Source organism: Megalobrama amblycephala, linkage group LG7 (assembly GCF_018812025.1).
Source record: "Megalobrama amblycephala isolate DHTTF-2021 linkage group LG7, ASM1881202v1, whole genome shotgun sequence".
Classification (NCBI taxonomy): domain Eukaryota; kingdom Metazoa; phylum Chordata; class Actinopteri; order Cypriniformes; family Xenocyprididae; genus Megalobrama; species Megalobrama amblycephala.
In genome coordinates, this window is record NC_063050.1 from 42,251,449 (window position 1) to 42,263,145 (window position 11,697).

General features: G+C 35.3%; 1 protein-coding gene across 2 annotated transcripts; it reads right to left on the reverse strand.

The window, feature by feature from the left end:
* Positions 1 to 593: 593 nt before the first annotated feature.
* Positions 594 to 11,579, reverse strand: polr1e (RNA polymerase I subunit E). Of its 2 annotated transcripts, XM_048197553.1 has the most exons (13): positions 11,452 to 11,579; positions 11,101 to 11,204; positions 10,910 to 10,986; positions 10,744 to 10,829; positions 10,215 to 10,267; positions 8,660 to 8,804; positions 8,465 to 8,569; positions 8,277 to 8,373; positions 6,303 to 6,433; positions 6,057 to 6,138; positions 5,799 to 5,930; positions 2,722 to 2,894; positions 594 to 802 (listed from the first exon to the last, which is right to left on the reverse strand). In XM_048197553.1, the coding sequence occupies exons 1-12, from the start codon at positions 11,507 to 11,509 to the stop codon at positions 2,735 to 2,737; spliced, it is 1,230 nt and encodes a 409-aa protein (XP_048053510.1). In that variant the 5' UTR covers positions 11,510 to 11,579; the 3' UTR covers positions 594 to 802; positions 2,722 to 2,734. The 2 variants fall into 2 exon arrangements, with proteins under 2 accessions (XP_048053510.1, XP_048053509.1); XM_048197552.1 differs by having other exon boundaries at positions 594 to 2,894.
* Positions 11,580 to 11,697: the final 118 nt, after the last annotated feature.

An 11,697-nucleotide genomic window follows, 5' to 3' on the forward strand; every position in this document is an offset into this window, starting at 1 on the left:
GGACGAGTCATATACCTCTTGGATTTTATAAAAATATCTTAATTTGTGTTCTGAAGATGAACGAAGGTCTTACGGGTGTAGAACGACATGAGGGTGAGTAATTAAATGACAGAATTTTCATTTTTTGGGTGAACTAAACCTTTAAAGCTCAACAATGGATCAGATGGAAATTCATAATTTCCCCCTCAACATGAAGAAGAATATAGAGGAGGTAAAGGCACTGCTTCAGCATTCTGGGTTGGAGGATGGACAATTGGATTAAGCCTCAACCATTTGACATTCAAATCTAAAAGCACTTTTTTACATGATTAAACAATGGTAGCTCATTTAGTAGTCTGATAATCAAACTATAAAGGATCAAGACCACTTTTTTGATCTGCTTGGATCTGAAAATCACTTCACCGTCTTGAAATGGAAGTGAAGCTGTTCTGGCATCAGTGTTTACGAGCAACTTACTGGAACACTTACTAATTCGGATTGGCTAGCAATCCAGCTGAAACCTGCCACCCCATCCAATCCAGAACACGTTTGTGTTGGAAAGGTCAGATATATTTTTTTTTCCTGAGACAAAACTAAGAATTGCTGAAAGCAAATCAAGATAGCAACGCATTTTTATTAAAAAGAAATCCTACATGATTCAGTAAGACACATTAATTTTATTATCCAGTGAACCTACAGCCTGTTGTTGTTATTTCAGCCATTCACACAAAGTCAGGTGGGAGAAAGAGACACAAGGGGAAGTAGAAGAGAGAGACATGTCACGTGGCTTTCCCTCTCTCTTCCCAAAAGACAAGAACCAGCGCTGAAAATAGAAGATAAACAATTTCAGTGCACCTTGGGAATTGTAGTACTGCTGAGATTCTTTAATGGACAAAAACAAATATGCACGCACTGGGTACCGAGATGCAGCTAGTCAAATGGCAATATCTAACTTTCCTATTAAAACACTCCAGTTTTATGTATCTGTGCACATTACTGAAGGGTTTAGTTCTCGCCTGACCTGGCAACCCTTGGAGAATTTGCAAGAACTTAGGAGAGATCATTTAAAGATCTTAAATGTGATTTCACAGGCACTGATTCAATATGCCTATCATTGAAGCATTCATGAGTTTTACTAAATATTGGGATATGCAAAAACTGTCCTGCAGTTTTACTATTTTGGAGACTGTAAGCAAGATTATCTTATGTTGCTTCTTTGTAGCTCCAGCTAAACAGTAGAATTATATAAAAACCCTTTGAGATGTTATGTCAGAAACCTTGTATGAAAATAACAAGAGACTAAGGATGAATTGTAATTTAAAGGCATAGTCCACCCAAAAAGGAAAACTGACACAAAAGAAGATATTCTGAATAATGCTGGTAAGAAAAAAAGTTTTGTTCCCCAACTTCCCAATGATTTCCATACTATAGACAAAAAAAAAATACATTTTACATTTACATTTATGCATTTGGCAGACGCTTTTATCCAAAGCGACTTACATTGCATTATACTATACATTTGTATCTGAGTATCTGAGTAAAATACTATGGGAGTCGATAGAAAACAAAATATCTTCTTTTGTTCTACAGCAGAAAAAATGTCATACCCTCATGTTGTTCTAAACCTGTGAGCAAATGACAATTTTCATTTGTGGATGGACTATCTATCCTTTTAAATCAATCTTTGGGGAGATCTCCTAATGTAGTCAAAGGGCTTGAAACTGGGTTGTTTTTTTGTTTTTCCCCAGGAGACCACAGCTATGTTCAGAATGGAATACTAGCTTACTATTTATTAAAAACTGCACAGTATATACTGTACATAAAACAGTAGGTTTTAGTCTGAATATAAATGTCACATGACCTCATTGCTTGCAAGTGGATTGCAGTCATCCACTTCAGAAACTGAAGGTTATTTTGCCATTTAAAAAAAGAAAAGAAAATGAAAATGTAAAAATGACTACCTTTGGCAGTCTGAACAAATAATGACAGTGTTTTTGGCAGTAATTTCGGTTCATTCATTGTACTGGAAATTGAAGTATACTTCATGGCCCTTGAATTGCTTGTAAAACGTGGTAGATGACTGGGTGTCCTGAACCTTTGCACACTGTGTACAGTATACATGCTGCAGGAATAGTAGGAAGTATGCCATTTCAAACATAGCCTAGAACTAAAATAAGGGGTCTTGTAATGGGATTTCCTTCCAGAACACTAGACCTTATCAAAAGGTAGCCATCTTTTGTTAGGCTGTTATTATTTTAGTAATGTTTTCATACCAACTGCTGGTTTGATTTGTAAAGTGCAATATGTATCTACTAAAATGTGCCTATTTTTACAGTATGGTTTTTATACTTGTTGTGCAGTATAAATATAATCGCTATCATTGAAAACTGTCTAATTTCTGTAATTTGTCTTTAGATTGCATAGATATGGATTTGATTCCTAAAACCAAGACATTTTTCACAGGAAAAACAATTATTGTGCTTAATAGCAAGATATTAACAGTCCATCAACACGTGTAATTACAGTCATCACAAGTATACACAAATTAAACTCAATCTGGACCGATTTTGCATCAGGTTGTTGTAAAATGAATCGGAATACAGGGGAATTCCAATTTCCATTTACTGAACAGTCTTTTATTTTCCAATTCAATCTTACAAGATCTCTGTTAATTGAGCGCATTTGTGAAACTGCAAAATGAAATGCAGTTGTAGCCTGTTCTTACACAGCTTAGAAACATACTAGTGTCCACAGCTCAGTTCATCCTCTTGCGTTTCCTGCGTTCCACCCGTCGATCACAAAACACCAGTGGGAGCACCACAGAGGCCATCCTGTGCTCATCCTTTATCCCTTCATCTTTAATGACAGTCAGACGGGACAGGGTCAGTCCCATGGCCTTGGCCAACTCCAACATTCTGCACACAATCATTTGAAACAGTGTCAAAATAAGGATAATAAGGTTTTAGAGCAGTGGTTCTCAGCATTTTTGACTCCAATGCCTCTCTTTGCAACCACCACTCTCCTTTCCAAGCTGATATTTACCTTTACTTTGTGTTTTTTAGCATTATAATTAAGATTACTTCAGACTGAATACCTGAAACAGAATTTAAGTAATTTTAAGATTTATTGGGGCACCCCTGGAAGTTTGCTGAGGATGCCTAGTGGGCCCTGGACCACTGTTTTACACCACAAGAAGAAAAAAAAAAAAATCAGTTGTCAATTAACAATCTAGTTTCACAATTAAACAAAGCCTAGTTGATACAGGAATTATCAACGTAATAACAAATTTTCCTCAAGGTAAATGTCTAAATAAGCAAGTCATTGAGTCATTAATTTATTTGATTAATTCAAACGGCTGATTTCATCAGGAATTAAGTAAATGGCTCTCTTTATGAATGAGTCATTGAATCACTGATTCACCCGATTGATTCGCTCAAAACGCGGATTTATTCAGAAACGAAGACGCACAATTCTGCTCTGGCTTTACAGGTAATATTTTATTTGCCATAACTAATAATCGACAGCCCTAATCTTTACATGTTTGTTTTAGTTTTATTTCATCTCAATAGCACAAGTGAACATGGGGCGAATTTCAAATTAAACAATTTACAACACAAACCTATTCACATTATTATCCCCCCTCAAGGCTCTGTATGATCAAAACTATTGTACACAATCTACTACATGCCTTCTGTCGTCTGATTGATAGTTTATACTTTTTTAGCAAGTAAAAGGCTTTAGTAATTTAAAAAAAATGTCTACCTTCAGGCCATGGTACACTTGTTTTTTGCAGTTAAATCTTTAAGGATTTTTATAAAGTAAACATAAGAATAACACTCTGAAGTAAATTAGGTTTACTTGATTATCAATTTATAATTTTTTTGAAAAATCTTATTAAAATCAGGCTATTAAGGACAGTTTCTCACTCAATCATTGTATTGCACTGCATTGTCACAAAATAAACTACAGAGCTTTGACCACAAAACTAAGCATTTAAAGGTCACGTTTTTCATGGTTTTTTGAAGCTTTGATTGTGTTTATAGCGTGCAATATAACATGTGTTCATGTTTCGCGTGTAAAAAAACACAGTATTTTTCACATAATTTACTTATCTGTATACCGCTGTTTCCACTGTCATAAAAACGGGCTGATGACTTCCTTGTTCTATGAAGTCCCTCCTTCAGAAATACGTAACGAGTTCTGATTGTGCCAGCGGTTCCTGTGTTGTGATTCGACAGCAGCTTAGCGAACCTTGCCCGGAAAGGTCACGCCTCTTACCATAACGTGGAGATGTATGCGCTCAGTGTTATTGTAAACATGTCTTTAATTTTACCCTATCAATTTGAGCCGGAATCAGACCCGGTGATTGGACTGCGGGATGAAAATAACAGCATTTCGACGACATGGCGACAAACACACTCTACAAACGCAACTCTTGTGTATTCCTGTGGGCGGAGGTTAGTCAAAAAACTGTTTTAGTGACGTCATTAAAGAAGGAAGTAGAGGGATGTAGGCCGTTCGATGTAGGCGACTTCTGTTAAATAAAATATCTCGCATGGCTTTGATCTTTGAGCTTTAAAATTTTACAGATTTTATTTATACTCTAACAACAACATTACACACTAACTAAAGTTTGAAACATGGGATCACGAAGAACGGGACCTTTAAATATCCTACTACGACATTATTGTGAGATATAGAGTGACAACTGATATTTATATGCATTTTATGCAAGTTTATACTGTTATGAAGATTTACTGATTTACATTATTAGAATTTTATCTTAGTTTTTACCCATATAAATATCAGCAACTGCACCAAATTGCATATTTTTGTTTAGTTTGAGCCTCTGGATATATTCTCCTACAGTATATCATACTATATGAACCATAAAAGCTTGAAGTATCAAACATAATAGTAAAAGAAAAAAAAAAAACTTTTTTTTTTTGTCTAAAGGTGATGATACACGGGGCAACTTTTTGAGCAATGTTGCCGAGCAACGTTGCTTGGGCACTTTCCCACTGAGAATGAGCAACAAATATATATCTGGATACGTTAGATCGGTCGTGGGCAATTTTTTGAGATCCTCCAATCAGAATGTTAGCAGCCGATCACGTGACTGGTTCGGGGATTTCAGAAAAAATTCAAACAAGATGGCGGCCTCTCAGCGGCAGTGGAGCGGAGTGTGAACTTTTATCTTTTTACGCTAGTAAGTTGTCATGCGTCAACCCAAAACAGGGAATTTACCTCATATATTGCTTAAAATACCAACAACTGTCCGAAAGTAATGTGTGTATGCTGTAATGAAGCTATTGAATGATTTCAGTTAAATACTAAAAAGACAAGATTTTTTAACATCTCCAGTAGCGTAGGCTGTAGGGCGTTTGACATTTGAATAGCTTTTGATGCGATCGACGCGGGTTCGAATCCGCCTTTTGCCGAACTCGCTCTTCTCCCTTTTCCTATCACAAATCAGATCGGAAAGGCATTTATTTTTAATAAAAATGAAGAAAATATCTGAAAAGTTTAAATAAAGTGCCTAACAAGTGTTTATAATAAAGTATTTATTGAGTTGGCAATAGATTTGCTCCTCTCTGATTAGTTGCTGCCAACTGTCCGTTGCCCTAATTAGTTGCCCTGTGTCTCATCAGGTTGCCCGTTGACGGCAACATTGCCCAGCAACATTGCTCAAAAAGTTGCCCCGTGTATCATCACCTTAAAGGTTCACTAAATCGTTCAACTTCCAAAAAAAATATTGAGAAATATTTCATATGTCAGGCTTTACAGGGTTAAGATGTGAAATAATACATTTGACTGACTTGTTTTCGGTGATGCTCAGGTCTCTGTGTAAGAGTGTGAGATCAGCCGTCTGATTATTCATGTGCAGCAGTAAAGCCAAACAGTGAGAAGCCAGTTTCATACGCATGGACATCGACACTGTGTTCTTGATCCTGTAGAGACAAACATAACTTGCATTTATATGCGGCCATTGTATGAAATTTCATAGGTTTTGAATAGATAAAGGGAAAAATGACATCAGAATAGGCTGTAGGACTGTGCCTCGTTAGGATACACACAAGCCGTTGTGGAAACTCTCCACTGTGAAATTCTTCCGGACTTTGTCGAAGATGATTTTGGGACATCCACTCTCAGTAGCAACTTGCAAAAGAGAATGAAAATAATGAGGTTATTATTTAAAGGTAGAAAAATCAAAAACATGATGGAGATATACAACCAATATACTTGGAATCAATTCATTATTACCCTATCATCTACTGGCTTACAGACACACCAAAGAATTCAACTTTGTTTCTTTAACTCACATTTGGGGGGTAGCCATTTTCGACGTGAGACTTTGATGAGGAAGGACAGGTACCAGGCACAACGAGACTGTCTGTCACGAGCTGCGGCCTCATTGGGAAGTGATTCAAGATGTCTAATAACAGTCTGTGGACTAGAGAACACATTTTTATGAATAAAAACAAGAATTTCTATAAATTTATCTGGAGCTAAAAATAATAGTCAAAATGGCTTCCAGCACGGTTCCCACATCTTTAAACCCATTAATTCCCATGACCTTTCCAGCAATTACCAAGATTTGAGTACAATTATTTTCAAAACGTGATTCCAGCAATGCTGGAATCACAATTTTACTCTGATATTTCAAGATAATTAAAAATCCTGTTTGGGGCAGTAATTTTTTAAAAGAAATTAATACTTTTATCCAGCAAGGATACATTAAATTGATCAAAAGTGGCAGATTTTTACACTGATTAAAAACCCCCACATATTTCAAATAAATGCTGCGTTTTAGAAATTTATATTCATATAAAAAACGGTCATGGTTTCCACAAAAATATAAAGCAGCAGAACTTTTTCCAACACTGACAATAATACAAAATGTTTTTTGAGCAGCAAATCAGCATTTTAGAACGATTTTAGAAGGATCATGTGACACTGAAGACTGGAATAATGACAATGAAAACTGACAATGAAAATACTGAAAATTCAGCTTTGCCATTACAGAAAAAAAATTATATATTTTAAAATATATTAAAGGCACAGTACGTAAGTTTCACCTCCAGAGGTCGCTTTTTTAAAACGCATGTCTTTATAACGCTGTGAATGAGCATGGAATCATGAGAGTTGTCATCTTCACCTCCACAGCCGATTGAAAGCAATCCGACGGGATTTCATGAAATCATGTTCATGGATGAGCCAATGTATTAAAGTTTTATTAACATTATTGTGGTATAATGCAGGGTGGGGCTGAAAGCCTAGGACATTGTAGGTTTTCGTTTATATTATGCTTGTATGCCACAGCCGGCCGCTGCCGCTTCTTTCGTTTTGTTAATTAGGTTTATTTTATGATTAAAGTTACATTTAATGTCCACCTCCTCCATCCCTGAACTTGAACTTTGTCACAGTTATGTTTGATCGCTTAAATTTACATTCTAATGAAATAGCCATAAGTGCTGAGTTACTATCATACAGGTCACTTTATTTTTGACAAATTAAAATTGTGGGGTAATGCAGCAATTTACCTGGTCAAAACAAATCATACAAAAATACATTTGAGTGTGTTGAAAATTAGGTTATAACGTTACTCTGTGTTCACTCAATGGCTCGTATGAGACACTTCTTGCACATTGCAGTATAGATCGATATTAGAATATCATATTAATAAAAACTGGATGATGTATTTTATGATGGTGGAGAAAATGCTATATCACCGTTACTACAAATAAAGCTCTCTCATTATGCTATTTTAGCCACTTGACAAAACAGAATTGTCTCTGCGGCTTGATACAAACATGTTACTTGCAGTAAATCAAGAAAACAAGAGATTCAAACAATAAGACGATCCCAATAAGGGTATCCAAACAATTGCTCACCTGTCTAATAAAATCGAATTAAGTCTAGAGTAGCGCGGATATGACATCATTAACAGGTGACGCAATGACACAAGCTGTTACATTGGTTCAAATTGGTGATTTCTCTGAATTGAAACATTATTGGACACATTTGGGATTATGTATGTACACAAGTCAACAAAATATATATAACACTGTTTTAATGGTTTTTTTGATATGTGAATCAGAAATCTTACATAGTGTACCTTTAAAATAAGTTATTTTATTTTAATATTTCACAATTATTTTAATATTTTTACTGCATTTTGATCAAATAAATGCAGCCCTGGTGATTATAAGGGAGTCTCTTTCAAAAACGTTTGAACACTATGTGTGTGTTATCATAAAAAACACTTTTTGTCAAAGGCATGATGCTCTCCATACCAAAACTCAGCTCTCATTTCCTGCAGGTTTTCAGGGGTCAGCGTTGCAAACTTCATTCCAACATCCTTCAGTGCATTAAACTCTTTTGCAGACAGCACTAGAACAGAGTTAGGGATCTTGACACAAAAAAATGATGTGGAGAGCAGTGGTAAAACATGGAAAAGCATAAACAGAACTAAAAAGGATACGGCAGTCAAAGGGGTATACATCTTCTGCTTTGTCTGCGTCAGTGTTGCATGTGGGGAGGAAGAGTGTGGTCTCTGCCTGAGCCTCAACCACTTCATTACGCAGAGCTTAGAAACAGAATTGAAGAGCCATTCATATTAATCCTCTTAATGCACAGTTCAGTCAAATGAATTGTGAAAACCCATACTGCTACTTACCTTCCACTCCTTTCCGATCTATGATGTTGCTGGCAGCCTGTGCCACAGACCGGTGAAGCATTTCATTGCCCACTTCATTGAGTCTCCTGGAGGTCAGAGCACGTTTCTGTTTAGTCGTCCCAAATGCTTCAATGAGAGCATCCACCTGTGCCCAGACAGAGAAAACACACATGACTGATTCAAAAATACATAAATGCAATTCACACATATAACTTTTTTAATGATGCACATGTTTTTCCTTTTATTACATTTATTACAATTACATTGATATTTTTGGGGGACTCAAAGACAAGTGACTAAGGGTGATTCAACTGTCCTCATCATAATTAAGTAAAAATCTTCAATTTCAAAAACATTAATTTCTTTAAAAAAAAGCCTTAACCATAGTTTTGCAAAATTTCGTAATTTATTAGAAAAAGAAAAACATACAGTTTTGTCTAAACATTTGTAATACTTAAAAACTGTTGTTGTTTCAAAGTCATGTGGTGCAACCATTGTCAGGAAAAAACAAACAAACAAACAAAAAAAACAGGAAATGATAGAGATGTCTGCTGCATTGTGTGTATATATATACACACATATATGCCTCAATAATGGGAACATGAACACTCAAAAGCAAGTTGACTGCATCTGCAACCGTAGTTAGACACATGTATGAATATCCAAATCTGCAATAGACTCAAACCAACACATTCTCACTTGTGAAAATTTATCCCATTTCTTTAGGAATTTAAATCTCTGTAGTTTTTGCCATGTTGTGGCGACAATTCTTGCTGTGAGTGACGATACACAGTGACTGTTCCAAGACGGTGGGTACACCGTTGTGTCTGAATCAATCGAATGTGGCATCTACACATACATATCTATGCTCTGCCGACCCTCAAGATTCACGGTTAAGGCAAGTCTCTTAAAGTCACCATGAAAGTCTCTTAAAGTCACCATGAAATCAAAATGAACAATTCTTATATATTTTTTATGAAATATTGCAGTGTTTATTATAAATGATTTATCTGTGCACATTTTTTTTTTAAACAAATTAATGTGTCCTCATATTTTTAATCATCATCAAAGCATTTTTAAAACTGATGACATCAACACTGGTGTGAGGGCGGGACAATAATGATTCCAATCAATTCCCGATGGACAAATTCAAGTTGTTTCAATTGGATGTGTGTAAATAGGGAAGAAAAACATGATAGAAACTTCCGTTTCATGCAAATTTAATATTTCAGAAGAACATTTTATAACAAGACATGGTTAGTTCATGTTGTAAAATGTGACTCCCAAAAAACATAATATTTATAAATAAATTCATATTTGTAAAAAGTGCTTTTGACTTGATAATGGTATAAAAGTTTTTCAAAACCATATGAATAAAAAAAAAAAAATACATTTCTAAGAACTTAGCACATACGTTTAATCTAAATTTGTCATTTTTGTTTATCTTGTCTTGTCATTGACCCCTACATAAATTAAGAATGATTTATTAATTTTACTATGTAACTCAAACAGTACATGGTCTGAACATTTGACTGATCTCTGATCAGTTACTCACCTTCTCTCTGTATGTCTCAGCTTGCTTTTTGTTGTCATCTGCTGCCGATTCGCCTGAAGAGACACACGCAACAATGAACTTTGCGTTTATTGACATCCTAACAAAATAAGTCATAATGCACATGGCTCCTTTATCTACTGTACACAACAACATTACTGTTGAACATAAAAAGATTACAAAGGAGCCATGATAATAAAATAAAGAGTTCGCAAACCTTGTCTAATAAATGCATTTTCCAGTCATTAAAGATTTAATTTAACAGAAATAGCACTCACAAGAAGCATTTTTAAGATTAAATTTTTTTTTTAGTATGGAGCATAGCTAAAAAAATGTATACTCAGATTATTCACAACAAATATTATACAATAATGCTATTATGACATACTGTAAAACAATAATGTAACATTTTATTATAATCAATGACTTTGAAGCCTGAAAATAACAATTATAAACAATGATATTTTCCATGACCATGAGGAGCACTGAAAAACAAACTTATGCCACTACATTACAAATGTACCATATTTACCTGGTATAGTAGGCAGCATATTGAACAGCTGAGCATTATGAACCTTCATTTGCATAGTGCTCTTGTCCAGAACTCCCACAAAATACCTGTTAACCACAATTACAATCCCATTATTCAGAGATCCAAATATTGTTCAACTAAGCAATCTTCATACAGATGACCTCACCTGCACAGATTATTACATTGCAATGATCCAGGCCCAAAGTTGTTCCCAACATAGGGAAGTCTATCTGATTCTGCAACCTAAGAAGGGAACAGAAAATATTCAGAAACACCACATTACGCCCGATTTACTTCACTTTAGCCAGTATCAAGAGCTAAAATAGAAATAGTTTCAATCTGCGTAGGTAGATTTACCACAATTCGTCTGTTTTTCTTTCTGGGGTTGAGTCCATCTTCGTGTTTGAAGAGTTTGAAGTCTAGATGTTCTGCATCTTTCACGACTCCATTAGAGAATTTAACTACAATGACAAGACTGTGACTTAAAAATATGGAAACGACTCAACAACAAACATCTGACAACGATTTAAGACTATTTTAGCATATAAACTATTCGACTGAGTATGTTTGATTTGAAGACAAGCATGGTGTTTCCACGTGGGGTCATTAAACACAAAGATGGAAGTGTGGTATTAATAAACCAGAATCAACGAATAATGACTAAATATTTTTAGGACATCTATGATGTTTCGGATATTAAAAAGTTACCAATATACGCATCAGTTTCCGTTTCTTCACATGATTTCCACTCACAGGCCGCCGCCATTATTACATTTCCTCGGCTGCTGAAATTCACAAGCGTATCTGCTCAAACAGCGACATCCAGCGGTTTTTCAGATTTACTTTCATAGTTATTGGGGCAACGTCCTGCAGGAAAAGTTGTATTTTATAAACTTATACTACTATGAGGAAGTCGTGTCCTTGAAAATTAATCAGATTTGAAATTAGTATGAC

What these genes read in the sequence shown, in the direction of transcription:
- polr1e (XM_048197553.1), bottom strand. Translation starts at nt 11,509, where the DNA reads ATGGCGGCGGCCTGTGAGTGGAAATCATGTGAAGAAACGGAAACTGAT. An exon ending in TATGCTGCCTACTATACCAG is followed by an intron (nt 10,268 to 10,743) that starts GTAAATATGGTA and finishes GTGTCTCTTCAG; the next exon opens with GCGAATCGGCAGCAGATGAC. An exon ending in AGATCGGAAAGGAGTGGAAG is followed by an intron (nt 8,570 to 8,659) that starts GTAAGTAGCAGT and finishes TCTGTTTCTAAG; the next exon opens with CTCTGCGTAATGAAGTGGTT.